Source organism: Cotesia typhae, unplaced genomic scaffold (genome assembly GCF_013202065.1).
Source record: "Cotesia typhae breed Kobodo isofemale line unplaced genomic scaffold, CoteBio_Ctyphae contig_26, whole genome shotgun sequence".
Classification (NCBI taxonomy): Eukaryota; Metazoa; Arthropoda; class Insecta; order Hymenoptera; family Braconidae; genus Cotesia; species Cotesia typhae.
Window position 1 is genome coordinate 180,765 of NW_027423732.1, and position 27,419 is coordinate 208,183.

Here is a 27,419-nt window from a genome sequence, read left to right on the forward strand (position 1 = left end):
TATATATATATGTAAGGTGACTTGACCTTGGCTGGATTTACGCGTTGGTGAGCTAATGCAAAATCGAAACGCGTTACTTCCACAACGTGAGTACCCTAAAGCCGAGATAGAGATAGAGACGGATAAAAAGAAAATAAAATATAGATAAGGGGTGGGGGGAGAGAAAAGCAACTTTACTTTTCGGAAATATGGTTATTATTTTGATATTTTTAAATGGATAACACTTGGAGGGTGTCACGGTGAGTCACGGGCACTCTACCGTAGTTCGTCACCCTTAGTGAAGAAACGCGTGACTAGATAGTACTTAGATGAAAGGAAATAAATGCCAATTATAGGGGCTTACTTTGTTTTTGGAGGTAATGAGGATTTTTAAGGAATTAAGCTTCACATCAACTTCAAATTTATCATGTAGCTTTTGTAATATCTACAAAATAAACTTCCAAAATTTGGAATTAATATTTTTAGTAGGCCCCGAGAAAATCGCAAGTTTGAAAATTCGGAGGGTTCATTCTAGAACTGGAATTTTTGCATTTTCCGGGAATCTAATCATCAGATTGACTTCAAATTAAGTCCATACCTTCTGTTCCACCTAAGAACCAAAGTTCCAAACTTTTAAACTGATTTATCAAGTAGTTTTCTAGAAAACTATCACTAAAAATTTGTAGTTTCCATAAGAAATATTCTAGAACTTGAATTTTCCCATTTTCTTGGGATCTAATCATTCAATTGACTTCAAATTCAGTATACACCTTCTGTTCTATCCAAGAACCAAAGTTCCGAGCTTTGGAGCCAATTCCTCGATAAATTCTCTAAAAACTTGCACTCCTACGTATTCTTTCGAAAGATTTCTAATAAAAAAATCCAATCTAGCATTATCAGCAGCGGAATTCTATAAGCAAATATCAACAAGTAGATAAATAAATCCTGTTAAGACAATGACAAAGTGAAACTAGTAGTTAGTAGTAGGAGCAGCTCGGGATAGTTAAAATAAATGTATATCTTAATATAACAACATATAACTTGAGCAATAATTCTGTTGCGCTTGCGAACTCCTCGACGCTCCGACCCTTATACTCCAGAGTTCCCTTCGCCCCTACACTTCTAGCGTCCCTATAATATTTATATACATATACAAACTCACACAATCCCGCGGAACGAGCGCCCCCGAGAGTCGCTTCCGCACGAATAACCATTCTAGCCATTCACAATCGATGATGTCACGACTCACGGCAACTCGGGAGGGGGGACCGCCTCTTTGCGCTGGAGGGGGCCGCTCTGCGGCTCTGATTGGCGCGCTGGCTCCTCTCCCCACCCTTACCTCTTCTCAGAGAGAGAGAGAGAGGACGCACAAGCCTCGTGTCTCGTGTGTTACAACCTGGAGGGGGGAAAATTCAAGTTTAGTTTACTCGCGAGATATAATCCCGATGTGTACGCGCCAAAACGACACGCGACTCCGCTCCCGACGGTACTCACGCTCGTCATAATTTCTTCGGACGCAGCTCCAGGATTTTTTTTATTTTTTAGCCTATTAGCTAGTTTTAGTGTTTTATTTTTTATTTTTTGGTGCCTAAGTTTAAACTTGTGATCTCACGTTCAGTGATTTTGTGATTTTGGATCTTTTTTTTCGACACGGAGTTACGGGATTGGTAAGTTCAATTTTTTTTTTTTTTTTTTTTTTTTTTTTTTAAAAAATCAAATTTTATTTTTGAAGGTAAATTTTTTTTTTTTTGGTAAAAAAAGGAGTTTTTAGCGATATAAGCTCATCCTGATGTTACTCTCATCGAGAGCTTTCATTTGAGTACCCACATGCATTTTTCATATATACATATATACATATATATAAATATATAAAATATATGAAAAATTAATGTGGGTACTCAAATTAAAGGTCTTGATGATTGTAATGTCGGGATGAGCTTGTATCTTTAAAAATGTCAATAGTTCTCGAGATACAAGGTCATTTTCGGAAAAAACAAAATTTGAAATTTGTATTTTTACAAAATTTTTAAAATAATTTTTTTGAACCTTTTTTAAATTTTAATTTAGACAAAAAATTAAAAAAATAATTTTTTTTTTAATTTTTTATCGAATAAAATTTTAAAAAAACATTCCTTGAAAAAATTTTTTTTTCTTTAAAAAAAAAAAAAAAAAAAAAAAAAAAAAAAAAGCATCGTTAGTATTAATATTAGCATTGAACATGACAACAGTAACATTAATAAATCCCGGCAGAGTGAATGTTTGGCATGTATACTAACCAGAGAGGATTACCACGGGATTATGCTCGAGTGAGCGCAAACAGGATCCCTGTTTACAAGACTCGATTTAACACATATCCCTTTTCATTTGATTTAAAATCTCCATTTTCCTCATCTACTCTTTCTTCCTCCAGCCTACGAACAAAAAGCTACACCTCCCAACTGGAACATTCGTCATTCACCGGAAATTAATCGCGGTAATTAAGTACCTACTATACTAATTTTTCGACACACTCAAGGGTGGTCTTTTATCTGAGAATTGCAAAACATTGTACACCCTTTGGATAATGTAGATAGAAAGGAAGGGCGTAATTAACGGGTTTCAGTAGCTTGTAGCTTGTAGCTTGTAGACTCTTGTTGTTCCTCTGTAATTGTCGACGAGACTTACACTCAACTACCTGCACTTTTATTTGTCTTCCAGCCTATTTACGGGGTGTGTTAGAGGGAATAATAACGTGTTTGCCGCCTTCAAGGCTTTGTTTTCAGAGAAAGTTTTACGGGTAATCGATTTTCCGGGCTTATATTGACGGGAAAATTTTTAAAGGATCAGTTTTTAGGTGGAATAGTTTAAAATTGCATATTTTTTTAAAGAAAAACTTTTTTTTGTTGGAAAATTTTTAGTTTTTCTTGGTAGGAAAATTACTAGTAGTTTTCCTTTTAAAGAAAATTAATAGTAATTTTTTTTGGTAGGAAAATTACTGGTAGTTCTTCTTTTAAAAGAAAATTACTAGTAAATTGCATCTAAAAGAAAATAACTAGTAGTTTTTCTTTCAAGAAAAATTACTAGTAGTTTTCCTTATAGGAGAAAATTCCTAGTAGTTTTTCTTTTAAAAAAAAATCACTAATAGTTTTCGTTTAAAGAAAAATTACTAATAGTTTTTCTTTAAAGTCAAGTAACTAGTAATTTTTTTTTTTTTTCAACAGAAAATACGGAGTAGTTTCTTTCTGTAGGAAAATAAAGAGTTGTTTTTCTTGATAACAAAATTAGTAGTTTCATTAATTAGGAAAATGACTAGTAGTTTTAACTAGGGAAAATGTATTTTAGTTTTTTTCGGAAAAAATTACTAGTAGCTTTTTTATTATATAAATATTCCTAGTAGTTTTTCTTTGTATGAAAAAAATTCCTAGTAGTTTTTCTATCCATGAAAATTCCTAGTAGTTTCTTCCGATGAAAAAATCACTAGTAGTTTTTCTTCAAATGAAAATTTCTAATAATTTTTTTTATTAAAAAAATCAGGAGTATTTTTCCGAAAAATTAATTTATAATTTCCCAGGATAGAAAAATTGCTTCCCTAATAATTTTTTTTTTTAAATATTATTTTTAACGAAATATTTCGCAATAGTCAGTAAGAATCCTTGAAAAATCTTAAACCAGCAAGTTAAATATTTTATTATAAAAGAATAAAAATATAATATGAATCAAGGTATTGATTTTGGTGATAAGAAAAGAGTATGATGAAATAATTCACGACAATAAAATTTATATTGAGACACTCTTATGACTAATTATCGCACTCGGTCGGAGTCGGAAATCCATGGCATGTAGCATACTAGAGAGTGTTGTGTGTTGAAAGAGTATCAATGAAGGTGCTGTGGTGCATTAAAAGGGAGCACGTTTGTAAACACATTCACACAAATATACAAATATACAAATATATATATATATATATATATATATATATATATATATATATATATATATATATATATATATATGTAGACTTTGAGTTAATGGAGTAAATTGCGACTCTTGAAAACAATCTCATCTTTGAAACAAAATAAATAAAAATTATTTCTTTAATTAGCAGGGGAAACAACAAATAAAGTTCGGGTTTGTTTTTTAAGCAAATAAGTTCGTTGAACTTGCTCTAAATGTCGGGCGCTCTTGAGCGTTACGCAAGATTTGTTCGGTCGTGTACATATACTGTTGACGCAGTTGGCGAAAATATTTCGAATCTGCATTAAATTACTTTTATAGAATTATTAAAACCAACTAAAGAAATTTACCTGACCTGATTTTGAATTTGATAACGAATTATTGTGTAATTTTCGGTTATTATTTATGTATGCTAATCTTTTGCGCAGATATTAACGACGTTATAAAGGCCCGAAGATTCTGCCTTCGCAGCAACTCAGCGCTGCGGTCGCTCCATGGCCGGGCGCCACCGGCCTTTTGGCCTCTGTTACCGCTGACGATATGGCACACAAAGGTATGACATTTTTTTTTTTTTTTTTTTTTTTTTTTATATTTCTTCCTTTTAACTTCTTTAAAAAAATATATTTTTTAAAATTTTATTACTGAATCTTGAAGCTAAGAAAATTTCCTACAAAAAAAGCGTCATTGAATTTTCACCTCAGACTTTTAGTTTGCGTGCAAATCGCGTTCAAAGCCCAAAAACTGAAAAAATACAATTTTTCTCCATTTTTGGATATTCAAAAATTTTTTTCTCCATGAAAATAAAATATTTTCTGAAATATTATTACTGAATCTTGAAGCTAAGAAAATTTCCTACAAAATCAATATCTACTTTTTGATCTTAGACCGATAGATAGCGTGCAAATCGCGTTAAAAGTCCAAAAACTAAAAAAATTCAATTTTTTGCTATTTTTGGAGTTTAAAAAATTTGAAGATAGAAAGAAAATGGTTCCTACAAAAGTTGTTGGTCTTTAGATCTTCAATAAAAAAGGTCCTTATGACTTTTTTCCCAGACTAATAGTTTCCTCAAAAATCGCATTCATAACCTTAAAAAAAATCTTGTTTTTATTATTTCCTTATTAATAATGCGATAACTCAAAAATTAATAAATTAATTCGGATAATTATCACTAAAATTACTTTATATACTCTTTTCAGAGAGCTCTATAAAATTAAAACAAAATCCAAAAGACAGTTTCCAAAAAAAATTACAAATTTTGATTTTTTCCAAGTTTTATTTTTACTCTAATTTTTTTGCACATTTTAACTCATGATTTTGAGTAAACTATTGAAGATAAAAAAAAATGTTTCAGATAAAAGTTGTAGCTCTTGAAATACCCTACAAAAAACATTCGAACATTTTTTGTGTATAACCTATAATTTTTATAAAAATGTGTAATTTAAAAAAAAAAATTCTACAATCAAAAATTTGTTGTAAATTCAGAATAGAAAATTTAATATCGTGGAAGATAAAATCTCAGGGCATTGATCGTTTTTGAATACCGAATGATATAGAGCGAGTAGTAACCCCCTGACTAAAGAACGTCGGCGTCTTATGCTTCAGAGCATCGCACCCCCATTCTCTTTTGCTTACCCACACCGTTACACACGCTCACAACTACATGTATACATATATTTAACGTGAGACTATTTTATACTTTTACTCGTTGAAAGTCGCCGCGAAAAACACTCTTTAGAGCTTACCAGCAAACTCCATAGGGGTTCAAAAAAAGGGTATGTATAAACATATACAAGTACAATTACAAGGAACTCGAGAAGAACATTAAAGACAGCCAAAGTGTCACAGACATGATAAGAAATTTTCGTCTGCAAGGCCCTTTTGATCTAGTCGCTCTCTTGCCTCTTATTCAATTAATTTTTAATTTTAGTAAAAAAATTGAATTTTAAAATTTTGAATTTAGAGAAAAATGTTTCCTACAAAAGTTGTTGGTCTCTTAATTCTCAACAAAAAAGGTTCTTTTGAATTTTTATCCTAGGCCATTATTATCCTCAAAAATCGCATTCAAAACTTTCAAAAAAATCTCGTTTTTATTATTTCGCTCTAACTCGTAAATTAATTAACGAATCTTTTTAATTCTCAGTAAAGGTAATCTAGACCAAAGGGCAAAGGGACCTATTAAATTAAAACCGAATCCAAAAGACAGTTTTCAAAAAAAAATCCCAAATTTTTGGATCTAATTTATAGCGGCTATTAAATTAAGATATCTCGTAAACTATTAGACGTATGAAAAAAATGTTTAAACAAAAGTTGTTGCCCTTTAGGTCCTCTATAAAAAAGATAATAATAACTTTTTACCTCAGATCGATATTTTTCCTGCAAATCGCGTTAAAAGTAAAAAAATGAGAGAAAATACGATTTTACGGTATTTAGACCTCGATAACTTATATAATAATTATTAGATTATAATAAATTCTGATGAAAGTAATATACATAACTTTCGCAAGGACTCTAAAAAATATAAAGTGTCCAAAAGCAAGCATGGCCGTCTTTTAGAATTTTATCGCTTTGTTTCGTGGTATTGATTCGATGATGAGGAATTTTTTAACGTTTTCATTTTTTGTTTTATATTTATTTTTTAAAAGATACGGATCTGGAGAGAAAGAGAGTCGCCGGCTCGCTCTCCCGGAATCGGTGGTGCATCCGACTGTAAAATTTCCTCTTCAAACAGAACGCCTCATCCTCGTCCTCCGACGCTCCCCCGGGCACCTCGTGCCTCTTTTCATGCCCCTCGTAAGCCAGAGTCTTGCATACATAGTATATAGTATAGAAGGGATGTTCAAGACACGTTTACCAAGACAACGTTTTAAAACAAAAAACATTTTCGATACATCCACCTTTTTCCTTTAATTTTATCTGTTTTTCACTACCAAAGGAAAAATACACTCTGCTTTCTTGTAAACTCTTTTTTCGTTTAATTTTTTCAAAAACTAATCTTCTGATTTCATCACTGATACCTAAAATGATCAAAATTGGTCAATTAATTCATAAATTATCATTATAAATTTCTAAAAACCGGAAAATTGTATTTTCGCGCACTTTTTTTTTTTTTCTTTAAATACGATTTTCGGGGAAAATATCAGTCTGAGGTGAAAATTTATAAAAATTTTTTTTGTAGGGAAGCTAAAGGGCTACAACTTTTGTATAAAACATTTTTCCCTATCTTGAATATTTTTCAAGTTATAGCCAGTTCAAAAATTCCCTTTTTTGAAATCCAAAAATTATTGGATTTTACACATTTTATTTTGCGATTTTCTCAAAAATCAACTTCAAACTCAATAGGGCTCTTAAGGACCCTAATATAACAAATTTTTACGGAATTTAAAAAAAAAATCCATAAATTATTTTCCAAGTTATCGTGTTTGTACTGTTAAAAAAAAAAAAAAAAAAAAAAAAAAAATTAACGATTAAATTATCAAAGATTTGACAATCTAAATAATTTTTAGCTATTTTTAAGTAATCCATAGGTCCCAAAAAAAATGAAATCCGTTGGCAAAAAAATCAGCGCAACAAAATATTGTGACAAATGACGGATTTAGTTCCGAGATTACACAAATAGTTGAGGGGTAAAAGTACAACTGTCGGTCTAATTTTCCCCTACAAATAGTAGCCGAAGATTACATCGATCTTATTGTAATAATGGATGTTGCATTTTCAATAGCGCAACCCCCTATAGGGTAAATATTTCTCGTGATTTTAGATATCTTTATTTAGCAGTCGAATTCGACATCGCTATCCCCTCTTAAAAAATAAAAAAAAAAAAAAAAACATTTATTTTCCCATGATAGCTGTTTTAATTACTGAGTTGTCCTGCGGAGTTTAATATTTGTGGGCCTAATTCGGGCCCATGGGAACCGAGTCCCAATACTGAGGTAAGAATATATAGACTGGATGCATTACTTCGGGCCTGGACATCCCCGCAGCGCGGCCACAATGACATTAGGACTTTAGCATTGTAAAGCGCACCTTGTGATCGCTTATATGAGATTGTACCTTTATTAATGTACATAACAACCCCGACAAACTGTTTTCATTGTCGAGGAACTCGTAAACAATAATTTTCGGTTTTTTTTTTTTATATATATATATATATATTCACCACTGATTCCTTTTTCGGTTTATTTTATAAGTATCTTACTCTTTTCGCTCAATTTTAAATACAACCCTGAGAATTTGCTAAAATAAAGTCTTGGTTTTTTTTTTTTTTTTTTCAATGGTGCAAACACGATAACTTGGAAAATAATTTATGGATTTTTTTTTAATTCCGTGGAAGTTTGTTGTGTTGGGTCCTTAAAGGCCCTATTGAGTTTGCAGTTGATCCGCAAAGTAATTTTTGAGAAAATCGCAAAATAAAATGTAAAATTCCCTAATTTTTTGGATACCAAAAATGGAATTTTTGAACTGGCTATAACTTGGAAAATATTGATGATAGAGAAAAATATTTCTTATAAAAGTTATAGATCTGAAGGTCCTTTATAAAAAAGGTCCTTATGACTTTTTGTCCCAGACCAATAGTTTTCTCAAAAATTGCTTCCAAACTTTGAAAAAAATCTTGTTTTTCGTATAACCTGTTAATTCGTAAACTAATCAATAGATTTGTCTTGATTATTAATAAAAGTAAGCTTTATATCAGTGCAAAGGACCTAACATAATTTAGCGTCGATCTGGCAAGTAGTTCCAAAAAACAAATTCCTAAAATTACTTTCCAAAAGAAAACGATGATTTGAAAACAGACACTTGTAGGATCTCAAATAATCGGAAATTTCTTTCGTAAAACGTCACCTTGTCTAATCATCAGCCGCGTAATCACTGTAAAAAAGTAACCTAACTTTTAATCTCCTGGTTTGAGATAAATATTCCATCTCTCGGAAAAATAGTTGTAAGAATAGCATAATGTGCTTGAGGGGGAGGGGGGAAGGGGGCTGTATGGACAGACCTTTTCCACGTAGCTTACCCGTAGAAGCGGCTCTGACAGATCCGTTGGCGTGGAATAACGCGTTTACGAGCTCTTTGTCCGGTCCGCTTTAGAGACCACGTCCGCCGCCTCTGCCGCTGCTGCTGCTGCTGCTGCCAATTTGCCAACCCCAGTCTTAACAGTATATGTACTTACACTTTAGACATAACGTGTACACACATAAACGTCCAATCTCAAGTTATGCCAGCTTGGATACTAATTTAATTCTATTCTCAAATACCTGCGACGCTTAACGATTGTTTACCGATAAACATCTTTGTCGTTTGTATTATTTCTCGTTTTAATGAAGGCTCAATTAGAATCTTGTCTTTAAGATCCTTGGTGGAGTTATAAAGCTTACTTTTACCAAGAAACGATACAAATATATCGATTAGTTTACGAGTTAATGCGTTATACGAAAAACGCGATTTTTTTGAAGGTTTTGAATGCATTTTTTGAGAAAACTATTGGTCTGAGCTAAAACATCAAAGAAACCTTTTTTGTAGGAAATCAAAAAACCAACAATGATTGTAGGAAACATTTTTTTCTATTTTCAATATTTAGAAAGTTAAAATTTTTCTAAATTCAATCATAGAATTGCCATTTTTGCGGATTTAGCGAATTTCTCGAAATCAACTCAGGACCTTGTTATGTATCATAAAAATTAATATAGTTAAACATTGAAGTAAATAGATCTCCATAATGGTCGTCCCCCCGCTGAATCCAAAGAAGCTAACAAGAGAAAAAAGGTCAAAGCGGTGAATTGGATACAAACAGCAACAAATACTCGGTTATTGTAATCCCGGTCAGACACACACCCCAACAATATCTAGATCTATAGACATACCAATCCATTTTGAAAACACGGCCTCAACAATATCACTATTATGATTCCATAAGATATTGTTGGTTCATTCACTGAGCGCTGTTCGGTCAATTCTCTTTTAAATCGCTCAACAACTTGAGAATTACGGACAAAAAATACCCAAGTGCTTCCGCGCTTCAGAGATATTCATTCACCTGGTTGGTCAGCCAGCTAACAGAGATGAGTAGTTTTGTTGAGTGGATCTATCGTGACTAAAATTAACAATAAAACCCTCGTCATGTCACTCGGCGGGTGTCTGCTCCGATTCAGACCTCCTTTTTTTTTTTACTTAATAACTGTTTTCTGCTTCCCGGTAAGGATCAGAGCTTACGTTTTACTGAAATCTCAATTAGAATATTTTTTTTTTACCATTTTTCAATTCCAAAATTTTTTTTTTGGAATTTTGAAAAAATTAAAATTTGAAGATTCAAAAAAAAAGTTTCAAACAAAAGTTGTAGATCTTGTGACTCTCTACAAGAAAGATCTCTATGAATTTTTTATTTAAATCAGTAGTTTGCTAGAAAATCGAGTTCAAAATTAAAAAAAAAAATATTGTTTTTCGTATAACTGCATTAATAATGACGATAACTTATAAACTAATTAATGAATTCTTTTTATTCTTGGCTGAAATTTGTTATTCAAGGTCCCCAAGGGCCCTACAAAATTTAAAGTCGATCCACAAAATAGTTTTCTAGAAAATGGCAAATTTAAATTCGCAGAAAATTTTTGAAAATTTTTCAAGTTTTTTGGCGGGAAATTAAAAATTTGAAGATACAAAAAAAAGTTTCAAACAAAAGTTGTAGATCTCCTGATCCTTTACAAGAAAGATCCTTATGACTTTTTGATTTAGACCAATAGTTTGCTCGCAAATCGGGTTCAAAATTAAAAAAAAAAAAAAATTGTTTCCATTATTCCCACATTAATTGTGATAACTCGTAGACTTATCAATGAATTTTTTTTTAATTTCAGTATGAGCAACCTTTGTAAGGTCCTCTAGGGCCTGACAAAATAAAAAATCAATCGGGCCAATCGATTCCCAGAGTGGCGCAAATTTTCCTCCCTGTAATCTAAAAATAGTCTTTAGGGTGGCAAGCATAATGTTTTTCTTATCTACTAGAAAAAAACTTATCGATAGGCTATTTATACTGGAGTATCTCATGCAGAGTAACGAGTTTAATCAACCTCGATTAGATTTTTTTACACCTTATTTTTAGTTATATATAAAATAATATTTTATAACGTTACATAGAATGAAAGTTTATAGAGAGGGTTTTTTTTTTTTTTTTTTTTTTTTTTTTTTTTTTTTTTTTTTTTTTTTTAAACGGCCTAGATATCAGTTGTTCGTCTATTGGGTGGTAAAATAGCCGCTCAAGGGCCCTCGAGGACTTTAACGAGGTGTATAAAAGTATCAACAGCTTTCAAAATCCTCAACGGGGCATTTAACACTCTGGTATTTATTATAAATATAAATACACTTTTGGAGCGACAAAAAAGGTGACATGATTCACGTCCCAATAGAAATCGATGTCATTTTTCGAACAATTTATCGTTCTTTCTTCACGGGCGATTGAACACACACACACACACACACACACACACACACATATCCATCCCCCCTCTGAAAATTTAGCTCATGTTAATAACTTCAGATGTTTATTTTTATTTTTATTTTTCTGATTCTAATTCTGGATCTCAAGATTAGATCTCCCGAATTTTTTATGAGCGCGGGGTGTCACGTACACAATGAACAATGAGTAAAAGTTATCTGGCTGAAAAAGAGCCAAGAAAAAGGTTGAGGGCGACAGTTAATCGACCCGATGAAAAATACCGAAGCTATTGTGATGAAAGAAACCTACCAAATGAATTATCATATTTTTTTGACACCCTATAAATTTTAGTTAACTTCTTTTTGCTGTTTTTAGGGGTGGCTTTTTTTATTTTTGAATTTTTTCTTAAAAAAAAAAAAAAATTTTTTTTTCCTACAAAAGTTGTAGGTCTTCTTACCCTCTACAAGAAAGGTCCTTTTGGCTTTTTAATTTAGACCAATAGTTTCCTTAAAAATCGCATTTAAAACCTTCAAAAAAATCACGTTTTTCGTATAACGCTTTAACTCGTAAATTAATCAATAGATTTGTCTCCAATATTATTAAAACTAAGCTTTATAACATTTTTAAGGAACCTTTTGAATTCAGCTCTAAAAGAAATTAAATTTCAGGCCACAGCGGAGTGAATCAATTGGGCGGCGTCTTCGTCGGAGGCCGACCGCTACCGGACTCAACCCGCCAGAAAATAGTCGAGCTAGCTCACTCAGGAGCCCGTCCTTGTGATATTTCGCGGATCCTCCAGGTCAGCAATGGCTGCGTGTCTAAAATTCTCGGCAGGTAAGTCCACGAGGTTCTCCAAGCTCTACATCAATAATTTATAAATTATTTACGTGTTTCAGATACTACGAGACTGGGTCCATCCGTCCGCGAGCGATCGGTGGCAGCAAACCGCGAGTCGCGACCGCGGAAGTTGTCGGGAAAATTTCTCTGTACAAAAGCGAGTGTCCTTCGATATTTGCTTGGGAAATCCGGGATAGATTACTTCAGGAAGGCGTTTGCACAAACGACAACATCCCTAGCGTAAGTACAAAAATAAAAAAAAAAAAAAAAATTTTTTTTTATTTTGAAAATTCGAAAAAATGTTTTAGACAAAAGTTGTTGTCCTCGATACTTTCTATAAAAAAGGTCCTTATGACTTTTTAATTTAGATCAACAGTTTGCTCTTAAATCAGATTCAAACTTAAAAAAAAAAAAAAATCACGTTTTTCGTATTTCTACATAATAATGCCGATAACTCATAAACTAATTAATTAATTCGTATAATTCTCACTAGAATTGCTTTATATATCCTCCCCAAAGGACCCCATAAAATTAGAACAAAATCCAAAAAGCAGTTTCCAAAAAAAAACTCAAATTTTGATTTTTTCCTTGGCGTTTATCCTGCGCTCAGTTTTCGCGCTTTTAAATTCGCGATATCTTCTAAAGTATGAGGATTTAAAAAAAAAAAAAAAAATGGTTCGAATAAATGTTGTAGCTCTTGAAATTCTCTATAAAAAATATTTAGGATTTTTTGAGCGTAGACCAATAGTTTCCATAGAAATCTGAAATGAAATTCACCTGAGCCATTACCGGGATAATCGCGACGGTAATGGTATGCATGAGTATTTTTGTAACGCACCCGTTGCCATGGATATTTGCATGCGTCCAATAAACGGTTGGCTCAAAGTGTAAGAGGGTCGCGTCCCCTCAGTCTTACCCTAAAATCCGGGTATCTTAAATTCTTACCCTCTTGCCTAATGGCGACGCTGTGTAATCGCCATCTTTGACATGAAAAACAATAACCGGCGCGTAGAACCTAGACACACTTTTTTTTTTTTTTTTTTTTTTTTTTTTTTATCAATAGCTTAAAGATTTAACTAAGCCTAGATATCAATAGGTTTGATTTAAACCGATTACACGGGCCATTAACAAATGGTTAATCTTAACCGCAAAACAGATTGTTGGAAAAGCCGCGCTCAAGTAGCTTCCAGTTGGATTACGACGCCTTTGATCCTTTTTCGACACCCTTTACTCATTTCCGCTTAAAACTTTAGCTGGCTCTCTTTGTTAGTTGTGAGGTCATCTCACAAATCTCATCCTCTGGTTTGGATTCTATAATTTCGAGAATATTTTCAATCGGAAAGCGAATAAGATAAAAATAATAATAATTATAATAGAATCGAAATGAGAAAACGCGAAATGAAACATATTTCTGGTAGAGGTTGGGAAATTTCATTATTCTAGACATTACCCCCGTTATTGTAATGCCATAAAATTGAATGCTCCGAGAAGAGCTCGCTCTGATACTGAGGAATCTTTACTTTTTCATTATTCTGAAAGAGGACAGAGCTACTAAATATTTAGGCGGCTGTCAAATCTTTGATAATTTAATTATCATTGATTTTGTTTTATTTTTTTTTTTTTTTTTTTTTTTTTCAATAGTGCAAACACGATAACTTGGAAAATAATTTATGAATTTTTTTTTAATTTCCGTAGAAGTTTGTTATTTTATGTCCTGAAGGGCCCTATTGAGTTTGAAGTTGATTGGTTAAGTAGTTTTTGAGAAAATCGCAAAATAGTCTGTCGGACTCGCTAATTTTTGGATATTAAAAACGGAACTTTTGAACTGACGATAACTTGGAAAATATTGAAGATAGAGAAAAATATTTGAAACAAAAGTTGTTGCCCTTTAGATTCTCTATAAGAAAGGTTTTTATAAATTTTCACCTCAGACTGATATTTTCCCTGAAAATCGTATTTAAAGAAAAAAAAAAAAAAAAAAATTATTTTCGGTAATGAAAATTGCTTTTGGAACATTAGCGTAAAACCCTCGGCATGACGACATACTTTTTGTAAGCAGTGACACCATGGATTTATTCAGCCCTTGAAGAGTTAGGGGCAGCATTGTCGAGGTGGCATGATCGCTGATTAAAGCAGCGAAAAAAAGACAATGATCTTAGACCAGTAAAAGTTGAGATAGCTGAATGAAAGAGGCTGGAAAATACATAATGCAGTAGCCGGACGTCTACTAACGCCCTCCTTACTCTCAGGGAGAGAAACTCTGTCCTCGTCGATTGAAGGTCTGCTCACAAGGGTCGGTCTCTTTCTCGGGATATCTTGGGGGTGCATTGATTTACGGTGGGACGGTAGGATGATGGGATGCCCGGGTGTCTCCAACCCACACCCAGTTTACTAAGGAGTATATAGAGTCCTCACACCGATAAAACCACCCCAGCTTCCTTTCGAGCTTAGACCCAACAATTCACTCGCCTTGGCTTTCTGTGCCCATCCATTTTATCCATCACCCATTGTTGCGGTTGCTCCTATCCTCCATAGCTGAATTTAGATAAAAATTTTGTTTATGAAGATCTACCGACAACAACGACAACAACAAATGTCGCAGATGCTACCAGTGATTCTCATTTTTATCCTTCTGCTCAAAATCATCCCATTTGTCACTTTTATTAAGAAATTTTCCGAAATACGAAATACGAAAAACAAGATTTTTTTTTAAGGTTTGGAATACCATTTTTGAGGAAACTATTGGTCTGAGGTTAAACATCAAAGAGACCTTTTTTATAGGGAATCTCTAGAGACCTACAACTTTTGTAGGAAAAATTTTTTTCTATCTTCAATATTTTCCAAGTTATCGTCAGTTTAAAATTTCCGTTTTTGGTATATCCAAAAAATTAGGGAATTTTACATTTTATTTTGCGATTTTCTCAAAAAACTACTTAGCCAATCTATTTCAAACTCAATGGGGCCTTTAAGAACCCAACACAACAAACTTCCACGGAATTTAAAAAAAATCCATAAATTATTTTCCAAGTTATCGTGTTTGCACCATTGAAAAAAAAAAAAAAAAACCAAGACTTTATTTTAGCAAATTTTTGGATTAAATTAAAATGTGATCTAAAATCGATGAATTTCCAAGTTTCCCTACCTGCCTATCATAAAGCCACGTGTCAGAATAATCTGCGCGAAATTACAACTGAATCCAGCTTGAATAAATTCCCGCACGTGTGTGCCTAACTTCTCTTATTCTTAATAAACCCTAGCTATAAAAACACTTATATTAATCCACCGTAAACTCCCTACGGAAGTCACCCACCCCCGGAAGTAGCTGCACGGTCTGGCGCAATATTATGACAACAACTGAAGCATCACATAAAATACTCTTACTGTAAATGCTAATCGATATATATATATATATATATATATATATATATATATATATATATATATATATATATATATATATATATATATTAAACTTGGTTGTGCCCATGAGATTGGTATCTAGTTACACTCACGTCTGCTCGTATAAAAATCGTTGGAATTGGCTGTGGGAGTCCTTGAAGCCCGCAGAGCTGTCATTTCCCGTTGACGATCTAAAAAAAATCTAGCTTGGGTCCTCGAGCTAGAGCTTGTCAATTACCTGAACAATATCAGCGTCACATCAACGTCAGGCCTTTGACAAAGCTGAGTAGCTCACGGAATGTCACCAAAGGGCCCACTTGGGAGCCATTGTTGGGCTCAGCCCCACTCTTGCGACTCCCACACTCCTGCTCCATCAATTAGCTGATGATGATGATCTTCCTCCCCAGGGAAATCATCAACAGACATTCAATCCAATCCAGCTGATTAATTAACACTCTGCTAATCATAAGACTGGTTCTGTTTCAGGTCTCGTCGATCAATAGGGTGCTGAGGAACCTCGCAGCCCAGAAAGAGCAGCGCCAGCAGCAGCACCACCAGCATCATCAATCCGGAGTCCCGGTCAGCCAACCGGACAGCGTTTACGACAAGCTGAGGCTCCTCAACGGCCAGGGCAGCTGGCCCAGGCCCAATCCCTGGTATCCTGCTGGACCTGGCAGCCCCTTTCCGTCCCTCCAGCCCAGCATCAGCCCCAGTCACTGTGCGCTTCCGCCCGAGCAGGATATCCTCCAAAAGAAAGGTACGTTGCTAATTCCAATATTCATGCTAATAGTTGAGATCAAACGCTTTTGGTGATATTCCCGGGGAAAAATATATGTTTATCGGGATTGTTTAACACTTGCGGGTACGCCTGGCGAAGACAAGGCTACTGTTTCAAAGGATCAACCGCACGCGAGCCCCCGGGCTTTGATTATTTCCGAGGGTTGCTTATGGGATAGCTCTTTCTGAGCGAGCCCCCGGGGAAAGATACATGGAATTATCAATTTTGTGGGCTGGGATACAGTTTTATGGGCTTTGAGGGTTGGAATTTTAGGAATTTTCAGGTGGCAAGGGGAAGGATGATGATATTTTAAACAGAGAGGGGATAGAAGTTATATTGGAGAGGGTAGGGATGGTGTTGAGGAAAAAAAGTTTTGATTATTATTATGATCATAATTATGAATCATTGTGACATTAGTCATGATCATTATGATTATGACCATAACTATGATCATTATGACCCTACTATGACCATAATTATGGTCATAATAATCATGATCAGGATCATAATTCTGGTCATAATGATCGTAATAACCATGATCAGGGTCATTATGACCATGGTCATAATGGTTATATAAATAATAATAATAATAATAATTTTCATAAATCGGTACCTTGTCGGCATTTTTTTTTTCAATGGTCTCACGATTGAGCTCGAGCATTGCATATCTTTTGTTTAAAGTCATCTTAAAAATCTATGAATCAACCTTTTTTCACGATACAGCGTGTTGTATTTTACCATTGTATCACCGAGCGCTGAGACCTCTATCAGGTTGTTGACAAAAAGACGTCGAGTCATTGTCATCCAGAAGAACAGAGAAAAATTCACAACAGAGAGTGACTAGACAATGCGTTTGTATAAACGAAAGAATGTTCATATGTTGATATATATATATATATATATATATATACACATACGAATTGTAAATATGAGGTAGAAACTTACTAGTGACTGAGCCTACCCTGGATTGATAAGAATGAAGATCCATTTAATCATAGGTTCCGCTTTTTGAGGCCATAAAAGCTACAATACCTGACCCAGAGGGACGCCATTGTTCCGGGGTCCTTTTGTCGGCGACAACAACAAAGTGTCGATATTGATAATATCCAACCCTTTCCATCAGGGATATTATTGTTTGATGCTACGATAAAAAAATATTGTTTTATTAGAATTTTCATCATTTAGTCATCAAAAATCCATTGCTATTCAATGTAAATCCTCTAAACAGGGTCGATATCAAATTTCCGGTTAAAAGTATCACTATCGAATTTCTAGATAGCAACATCATCAATAAAATATCGTTAGAGAGTCCTTTGCTATTAATTTTTTCGGAAAAAGTAGCGTTAATAGCGCTAAAATCACGAATATTGATCAAATTACAATAAATATGGTCACGATGATCACAATTATGGTCATAGTATGGTCACAATGATCATAATTATGGTCATAATCATTATAACTAAAGTTATAATCATGATGATGATGATGATGATGATGACCATGGTCATAATGATCATGACCATCGTCACAAGCATCGTAATGATCATAATTATGCCATAGTTATGACTTAGAATATAAATATGATCATAATTGTTATTACTATGACCATGATCACAACGATTGAAAGCATGATGTGATCATATTCAAGATTGAAGATGCTTCTGGGTTCTCATACGAGTGTCAGAAAAGCATACCAGGATTCCCAGGTCAGTGGGCTGTCATCCTGCATCAACGTTTGCTGGCGTCCAGTCACACCGAGTAGAATTATCGCTCGTCAATCTCCAGTGACCTCCCAGCAAGTATCGAGTTACGATTGCAGCCAACCGCGGCATCACGAGCCATCACGAGCTATCAACATGTATTGAGGCTTAACTCATGCATAACTCGCGTGCGTCCTCGGTACATTCCCTCGAGAACTGACTTCGCTTGTCTAACCAACAACTTACAGCCAATCAGAGCTTTACCTTTTGTCTCTCGCTTAGGGTTTATCTGACCGCGAGATCAACATGGATAAAGATCGCGGTTTTACTTTACATACATACGAACTCAAGGCGAGCTCCAAGAGTAGTTCCACCTATTTATCATAACTTCCCTCTCTTTACGCCGCGTTCCTTTGTTTCGATCGATTCCCGTCACTTTTTTCGAGCGGAAACTCACGAGCTGGTTCTACTTTCATCAGCCCTGAACGTTGTTTTGATCTTTTTCCCATCAGTGCTAAAACTTAATATTCTCGAGATCTTCAAAGTTACTTTTCGGAATTCATTTTTTAAGATTTTTATCAAGAATATTCATTTTTTCCAAACTTTTACTTTATATTCTATTAAAACTAGTCTTCTGCACAAAATATCCAAGTTTTATTACGATTAAAACTTCCCAAATTTTTCCCAAATTTGGGCCAATTTTCCAATAAAAGCTATCCCTAGATCGTTTTTTGACCTAACCTGACCTCTAACTGACCTCTTAACCATCGCAAAGCTTCCAACAAGATTTCATTCTCTTCCTCTTTGCTCCTACTTTAGCCTCCATCCAAATCCAACCATTAAATTTGAAATTACAGTCAAAAATTTGAAAATCCAAATTCCAAATTTTGATGTTTTTTTTTTTTTTTTTTTTTTGGTTTTTCATTTCAAATTCAAAAATTCTTCTTTTTTTTCCGTACAATTCAATCATATCGTACAAAATCTATCAATTTCTATTCCTTTTTTTTTTTTTTTTTTTTTTCACTCGAATTTTCTAAATCCTTTCAACCCTCGAAAAATCCGAAATTTCTATCTTGCTAAAAAACAAAGCGAATTTGGCTTTGATCCAGGACTAATCCCTCCAGCATGAAGCTCGAAAACGTGAGTAGAAAAGCAAGGATATTCAAAGTAATCTAGCCTTGAAGTATCGATCGTCTATGAACAAAAAAGGATTGGTGTAACGGGGGATGATTGAAGACCTCCCGCGTAGTCTTGGGTATATTCCCTGGAAACAAACACCGTTCCACCTGCTTGCTTCCATACCTTTTGTCCTGACAATCGACCTCCTCCTGGGCACTCGCCTTGGGGTTCGTCCTTTGTCCGCGAAATTAATCCCAGCTCTCGATATTTATTTATTGGCCTTCGCACCTAGAAATCATCTAAACCAATTTCTGACCATCTAACTTTACATAGTTTCCAAGTTTAATCGCCTCTCAAAAAGTTTCAGCTAATTGCTCCAAGTGAAAGGAAGGAACCGCACAATTCGATATTAAATATCTCAAATTCCGCGGTCAACCCACAAATCAATAACCCTTCTATCGTCAATTCATATTTATTATCTCTACAATGCAATTACATCAAATCCAAGGTATAATTCTAAAAATTTATCAAAAATCTCTGCTCGGGATAGTTGAAGTTGCTGAAGCTAGCAACAGGCACCGCAACCTCCTTGGCAGGAGCTCCAACTTTACCAGCAACCGGGACTTGAATTTTTGCGGTAATTCCTTGAACTTCCAAATTAGTGGGTGCAAATTGGAGCTTCTGGAGCGGCTGATAAGCGTAAATTGGCCCGCGAAGCGGCTCGACATTCTCAGCCTGGATCTTCGCGAAGTACTTCATGGCTTCTAAGTCCTGGCGACTGACATACTGGACCCGTTGGAGCCTTCCATCGGGTAAAGCAATGAAATACTCGCCTTGCTTCAATTCATCTACGTTTCCCACCTCGTCCAGTTCATTGACTGAGTTAACCGGCTCGGCCTGTAACCAAAAATGGCCTTGACACATCGAAAGTTTCCGTCGGCAGAATACCAATAAACCAAACGGAACTTGGTACGCCGCCGGATTATCAATTAGTCTGTTACTTACCTGGGATTCTGTCGTAGGGAAAGTTGTCTCGTCGTAATCCGGGACTGTTGATGATTCCGATGGGTATTGAGGTGTTCCGTACTGATTCTGGGGGATTGCTGGAGCTCCGTAGTGATCTTGAGGTGCTGGAGTAGGTGTCCCGTATTGATTTTCAGGAGCTGCTGGTGTTCCGTAATAATTTTGAGGTTCTGCTGGTGTTCCGTACTGATTCTGAGGTACAGCGTATTGCCGTTGAGATTGGCTGGATGGATTCTTCAAGGCGCCACTGAACGGCAGAACTGGCGTTGCTTTTAATTGTCTCTCTGGCGCTGCGTATTGACGTTGCGAAGCTGAATTAGGACTCTTCAAGGCTCCACCAAGTGGACGTCCACTGAGTTGTCTTTCTGGCGCTCCGTACTGATCCTGAGGAGCTGCAGCTGGTGCTCCGTATTGCTTAGCAGGCTGGACCTGCTTCTGCGGAAGATCAAACGCTGCTCCTTCGGGCTTCCATCCAGAAGCTGGGTAAGGAGCTTCTTCCTGCTTTGCAAAGTAGTAGGTGTTCCTTACGGGTGGCTCTGCTAGTACCACCACAACACAAGCTAGTAAGATGATTACCTAAAGCAAGACAGAGGTATTATCCTCCTGCCAGAGATACTTGACTGGAAAACTTACCTTCATGTTGATTCAGCGAAGCTATCGATGAAACTGATGATTCGATGAAGCGCCTGGCGGGTTTTATACCCGCGGATGACATTGGCCAATTGAAAATTGAGGACGGAATAATTAAAGCAGGCCCAGATGAGCAAGGGTTGCCAAGGCATTCTAATGGGATTGAGGCCATTAGTTTCGGAATTTCCTGGACCATGGTTATGCAATTGTTGCTGGTGGTCAATCTAGGAGTGGTGGTGGTGATGATGGGGGGGGGGGTTAGTATTCGTGGCACGCGTTAATAACGTGCGTGTAATAAGTAGTGACTTGTGGAGGGGAGGGGATTAATATCGAGGATTTGATATTAAAAATAGATGGTAGGTTTTGTTAAAAAACATTTACTGGAGAGGGAAAATAAGAATAAAGTTTTAGTTTTAAAGACCGGGGCACGACAAAGAGGGTTTCGCAAAGCAAATTATTAACACTCAAACGACTCCATTTCAATATCGGAGTTGAGAGCAAGGGACAAAAGAAGGGCGAGATACTGTCTCTGTATTACTGCTGAATTTAAACTTCTCACACTGATTTTTTTTTTTTTTTTTAGTTTGTTGAGAATTTTTTAAATTTTATTTTCATTTTCTGGAAGAAGCGAAATTTGGATTAGTTTTAAATTAAACCTGGTAATCGAATACCGGGGGCGTTTGTGAGGATTCCGACTAATAAATTACCCCGGAGGGATGCGTGTAAACTGGATTAATCGTCTATGAAGGGTGGATACTGTTATTAAAGGGAAGGACCTAACCCTTGGCCCAGCTCGGTTCATTATCATTCGAATCAACTTTTTTTGTTGCGTTAAGATATATTTAGCCTTTGTAATACAACTGATTCTCGATGATATCATTTGTTTATTTAACTCGTACTTTTTATTTGTCAGGCCATTACGCAACCAACTACGTGATGATTTTTATTTATAAGTCTCTGGGGACCAGGGAGCGCAGCGGTGTTAAAGTGATGCTACGTAATTTGCACGTTTACAGCTTAAACGACCGTTGAAGGCTTTGGTTGATTTGTTAGAGAATCCTTTTGGGTTAAATTTGGGTTAAAAAATTCATGGGTTTATTTAACACCAAATTTTCCGGGCTTCTATTGGTGTTGGAATTCTAAAAGTGCGTACACATACTTGTAGGTTAAAAAATTTATTACAAAAATTGTCTAAGAAGATTTTTTATAGGGCCCATAGGTTCCGAGCTAGAGCTCAGTGAAATTAACCCTGGGGTTTCAAGGTCATTTGGAAGAGGTTTTTTTGGAATTGAAATTACAGCAAAATGGTAAGAGATACGGAAAAATTATCTCAGTACTTTTTGACAGGCAATTAAATTTCCTATAAAAATGGTTTTGGGTGTTTTTTATCATAAGTCCCATAGATTACGAATTTTGGGCCTTTGAAATGAAACTATTAAAATTGTGAATTTTTGAACAAGTTTTGGTGGGAATAAATGTGAAATTAATTATTTTAAAGTAACTCTGAGCTCGTAACAAAGCCGTATCTTAAGATATCAGTAACAATTGGGCTGAAAGTTAGGGCTGGATGCTCAGCGAACTATGCACCGAGCAAAACTTGTAAAGGTACACATCGCAGGAGTCAAGAAGCCGGAAATAATTGTCCTCTTAGTCGTGTGTTTCGCCTATTTAGCTCCTGGATTGTTGACAATTTGCCTCTGTGCCGTTCCAACTCCAGACAACGAAATCAGAGATTCCCAATTATTATTATTTTATCATCGCTATTTCTCAGAATAATAATAATGTCTTGGAAAAATGTGTAATGAGAGGACAAAATAACAAAAATTTATATAGATTCGCAAATATACGGGCGGAATTTGATTGAGTTACGCATAAGGAGATTTGCTCTGCTCGCTCACTCGAGCGTTTGTTGGCAAAGAGGATTGGAGTCTATCGGCTGGGAAACCGTGCAGTTATATATTATTCTCTTCTTCTCCTCCTCGCTGGGGAAAATACTCTGCAGAACCGTGTGTAAAACACATGAACATGAACATATAAAGACCGAGTTACAAATGAATTGCGTAATAACCCCAGCAAACTCAGTTACCTAGAAAGAGCTGCTTATGTATTCGATCGTATACAATGGATGGTTGCATTTAATCCATTTCTATAATATTTCCGTTCTCATTTATCCAATTTATCTTTTGCTACTCCGGATCAACTTTAAGACTCCTGCTGTTATGTGCTTGTCATTTCTAACTTCCGTGGTCTTGGTGACTTCAAGGCTCCGTGACCCGTCTGGGTGTTTTAGATCAAGTAATCTCACGACGGATGGTTCATTAGTAGTTCATAGAGGTTTGAAGTTTCACTTAAAGATCGCTTTATTTTTAGCTTTAGAATCAAAATTATGGTTAGATTTGAAAATTTTAAGGTCTAGAAGGTTATACTCTAGATTGTTATTAAAAGATTTAGAAGATTAATTAGTTCATTAAATTAATTTTTCATATTCTGCAAAAGGTTTCAAGTTTGGACGGAATTGAATGAATTGGGATATCTTGATGTTTAGCTTAAAAAATCAAAACTATGGTTCAATTTTTGAAGTATTGGAGTCTAGAAGATTACTTTAGGTCTTAATGAAGGTGTCTATCTAAATAGTTTCCATAAAAATTGCATTTGTGACTCTAAAAAATGAATTATACCCTCTATCGGTGAGCCAGTTGCCGTCGGACGGAGTCAAAGAGGCGAGCGCATCCCTTAAAAGCAAGATCTGTTAAAAATATTGACACGAAAAAGGTTAACAGTTACCGAGAGTCGAAATAAAGTAAAGATAAGAAAAAAAAAAAAAAGGAAAGATCGTCTGAAGCCGTTGGAGCGTAATGGGCGCTTGTCTACGGGCATTTTAAGGTGTGTTAAAAGCACTCGAATCTACTGGGGTGAAAGTTTAAAAGTATTCGAACCAAAGAAGAAGGACAAAGAAAAGCCAAGAAGGAAAGCAAAGAGTTCGCCGAGGCACGGTCAAGTGACAAATGCACAAAAAGACTGGAGGAAAAGTTTTATAATGGAGTTACCACTTACCACTTAGCTAAACGCTTTTATTCGGCAACAATAACCTGATTGATTGTCCCTCCTCTATGAAATGCAGTTCATTTTGATTAAATTGCCCACGTGCTAACGGTTATCGTGAAACAATGCCCATCAAACGGTCGGACGGTGCTCCTGAAGTCAAGGGGCTTACTTGGCGCCCAATAGACTTCATTATACCTCGATAATTTATTTAACCAATCAAAATCGGTAACCGTTTTCGATTAACAATCCGTCGTCGTTGTCCCCCCCCCCCCGAGCCCTTTTGCCTCTTTAAGTCCACTCGGGCGTTAACGAGTCATCGCGTGGCAAAATGGCGGCGACAGATGCAGGCGGCAACAATGAAAGACAACATCCACCCGGTGATGATACAGATGTTATGTTGTACCATTCAACAAAACTGGTACTTTTATTAGGGTCGGCTAATGCCGGATAATAGGAATGACTCCCTAGACCCACAGGGGAGGGAATACAAATCTTATAGGTTACACTACGACACCTCCAATTTAGACGCCATTTAATCGATACCTGAAATATTTTTATTCCCTTTACTTTTACTTGTATATTCATGACTTGTCAACCGTAAATTATCAAAGTTACCAAGTGGTTGATATCGTCAAGCTCAGGAGTTTATTGTTTCAAGACGTCTCGAACTTTCAACAGTAGATATACAAGTGTATTTACCGGCTTAACCAACCGTTTATGCTTTTGGTGTACTTACAAAATTATAAAACCCTTGACTTTTGAGGTACAATTTTCAAACGCGATTTTCAGGGGGTTAGAATGAGAGATACGGTAAAATCATCTCAGTACTTTTTGATCCCATAAGATCAAAAGTTATAGGGACTTGAAATTGGCCCTACGAATTTAGGGTGGTCATTTGAGGTGGTTTTTTAGAATTTAAATTCCAGCTAAACTATCAGAGATAGGAAAAAATTATCTTAGTACTTTTTGGTCGGGAATGAAATTTCCTATCAAGGAAATTTTTAGAATTTTATCACATAGATAAGTCCCATAGATTATAAGTTATTGGGCTTTAAAATCAGCCGTCGGTATTTATCAGTCTAGAGTGGAAGTTTTATTAAATTTAATGGTAAATAATAACAATATAGATAATTTGAGTTGAGTGTGTAACTTGGGAACGCAATATAAGTTTATAATATGGCGGGTTTTAATTGCTGCTTAAACCTTGGTCGTGAGATCTTGCGTAGCTAAACTCTCTCAAGACAACTCATTTGCGCCGTAGCAAAATTTAACACTGTTGGGTTAAATTTTCCCTAATCCTCACCCGTTTCCGTCGTTAGTTGGATTACTCTGTTGGAGTAGACTCCTGTTAGGTAGCCGAACTACCGTGTGATTCAATGTTAAAAATCTGCTATCTAGTTTCCATTACCGCATTGTTAGAACGGGTAGACTATGAACGATAGCTAAAACGGGAACGGAGGCATCTTATCGCTTCCCATTCCTCGACACACAAAACTCACCCCATTCCTCAGCTCCCCTGCGTTCTCTCATTCGGTTCTCCCTCGCTAAAACCAGTGACGCTCGAACGCGTTCACCCAGAAACTCCAGATAAGGTTTCTCTGTAGCTGCAATCCTGTACGCATCTAGTTGTAATATACATTTTTTTTCTTACGCTACATTGTTTGATTGATTTTCAGTCGCTGACTTGGAGGGAGGACACTCTGACGAGACCAACAGCGGGGGCGATAACAGCAACGCTGGTAGTATTGGCGCCGACGACGACCAAGCTAGGCTTAGGCTCAAACGCAAGCTCCAGAGGAACCGCACCAGCTTCACCAACGACCAGCTTGATGCCTTGGAGAAGGAGTTTGAGCGCACACACTACCCTGATGTCTTTGCTAGGGAGCGGCTTGCTGGCAAAATTGGTCTGCCTGAAGCCAGGATACAGGTAAGCTTTAATGGCCTTCCTTTTTTTTTATATATTAACCTCTTATTGAATCCTAACCCATAGATTTTCATCCTAGGCTTGATTAAAATCCTAAATCTTGATCCTAAGCCTCTTAATCTTGATTGGAACCTCAAATTTCAATTATAAATTGTTTAGACTTGATTCTAGACTTTGATATTAATATTAAAGCACCAAATCTTAATTCTAAGTCCTCTAATCTTGATCCTAATTCCAATTATCGCCCAAATTATCCCTCTCCCTGGTTGGTAGGATAGAAATTGACCTTATCTCAATTAACTTAGGTCTGGTTTTCGAACCGCCGCGCAAAGTGGAGACGCGATGAAAAGCTCCGCTCTCAACGACGTGAAAATCAAACAGCCCAGCAAACGCAGCAGCAGACGAGTCATTCGGTGAACCTAGTAGGCGGGCAACCAACTCCGCCACCACCATCGGGGATTCTGGGTGCCCAGGCGCCACCACAAGTTCCGTCATCTCCCCCGAGAATCCACCATGGCTTCGCACCGAGCGTCTACCCGGGGATTCCCAGCATGCCTGACTCCTACAGGTAAGTCTAGTCTTCAATATTAACTTAAATCTTCATTACTAATCTTGTTATCTTGCAGCCCAATGACGTCAATGTCAAACTTCAGCATGGCCCAGCAGAGCCAGCAGCACACGACGTCGATGTCATCGCTGACCAGCGGAGGAATGGGCCACATGGGAATGACCGTCGGTATGACAGTTGGACCCAGTCCAGCGGCTTGTCTTCATCAGCGGGACAACGGGTACTCTTGCGGCGTAGCTAGACCTCCAAGCTACGAGCCTCTTCATCTAGGATACGGCTCCAGGCCCAGCTGTAGCCCCACCCAGCCGTATCACACGCCTGGGCTTAACCAGTACAACCAGAATCCCAGTTCGACCGGTGAGTGTCTACCGCACTCACTCCACTCGCTGCTAGCGCTCTAGCCACACGTGGGACTCGGCTACCATCACCACTGCTAATCGGTAATGGATAACCAATCATGGATGACCGACCCAGCTTATCTAACATGCTTGCTAGTCCAGTGCTTAATCCAGTCTTCTACACCAGTAACACTAATCCTGGGCCTTGCTGTCATTCTAGGTCTCATTTCTCCTGGAGTCAGTGTCCCAATTGCTGTACCAGGTCATCAACCTACTCCAGACATGGCTGCTCAGTACTGGAGTCCTAGGTTACAGTGATACGATTAATTGTCGACATTACCGATTGCTGATAACTCATTAGCGTTCTGTGTTACCAACTGAGTCACCCTCTTACCGAAAACTTTTTAATTTACAACAATTTGTCGGTAGTGTTGGAATTTACCTGACTTACCATCAAATTTACGCTACAAGACAAATTAACCGGTCTTGATAAAGCAGAGACAGATGACAAGTCGGTAATGGAATTTCTTACCGACTGCTGACAAGAGTTGGTTATTAGCCATAGAACCATCATCGACAGTTGATAAAATTTAATTACAAAAAAAAAAAAAAAAAAAAAATATATATATATATATATATATATATATATATATATATATATATATATATATATATACATTAACAATCGTTAATTTTGTTAATAGCTAATTATCAGTTATTTTA

The 27,419-nt window shown here is 36.1% G+C and overlaps 2 protein-coding genes across 4 annotated transcripts; one reads left to right on the top strand and one right to left on the bottom strand.

The window, feature by feature from the left end:
- Positions 1 to 27,293, top strand: LOC141525550 (paired box protein Pax-6). 3 transcript variants are annotated; one of them, XM_074240093.1, is made up of 9 exons: positions 1 to 1,646; positions 4,341 to 4,465; positions 12,004 to 12,169; positions 12,232 to 12,412; positions 16,058 to 16,328; positions 25,543 to 25,793; positions 26,096 to 26,358; positions 26,417 to 26,715; positions 26,917 to 27,293. In XM_074240093.1, the coding sequence occupies exons 2-9, from the start codon at positions 4,453 to 4,455 to the stop codon at positions 27,012 to 27,014; spliced, it is 1,542 nt and encodes a 513-aa protein (XP_074096194.1). In that variant the 5' UTR covers positions 1 to 1,646; positions 4,341 to 4,452; the 3' UTR covers positions 27,015 to 27,293. The 3 variants fall into 3 exon arrangements, with proteins under 3 accessions (XP_074096194.1, XP_074096196.1, XP_074096195.1); XM_074240095.1 differs by having other exon boundaries at positions 2 to 1,646; positions 26,417 to 26,798; XM_074240094.1 differs by lacking the exon at positions 1 to 1,646 and having other exon boundaries at positions 4,002 to 4,465.
- On the bottom strand, positions 19,622 to 20,967 carry LOC141525562 (uncharacterized). The gene is made up of 3 exons (XM_074240108.1): positions 20,825 to 20,967; positions 20,174 to 20,767; positions 19,622 to 20,065 (listed from the first exon to the last, which is right to left on the bottom strand). Exons 1-3 carry the CDS (start codon positions 20,828 to 20,830, stop codon positions 19,685 to 19,687), a joined length of 981 nt encoding a protein of 326 aa, XP_074096209.1. The 5' UTR covers positions 20,831 to 20,967; the 3' UTR covers positions 19,622 to 19,684.
- Positions 27,294 to 27,419: the final 126 nt, after the last annotated feature.

Coding starts and splice junctions, on each gene's coding strand:
- LOC141525550 (XM_074240093.1), top strand. Junction 12,170..12,231: donor GTGTCTAAAATTCTCGGCAG/GTAAGTCCACGA, acceptor TACGTGTTTCAG/ATACTACGAGACTGGGTCCA. Junction 16,329..25,542: donor GGATATCCTCCAAAAGAAAG/GTACGTTGCTAA, acceptor ATTGATTTTCAG/TCGCTGACTTGGAGGGAGGA.
- LOC141525562 (XM_074240108.1), bottom strand. Junction 20,066..20,173: donor TCCCTACGACAGAATCCCAG/GTAAGTAACAGA, acceptor TTTTGGTTACAG/GCCGAGCCGGTTAACTCAGT.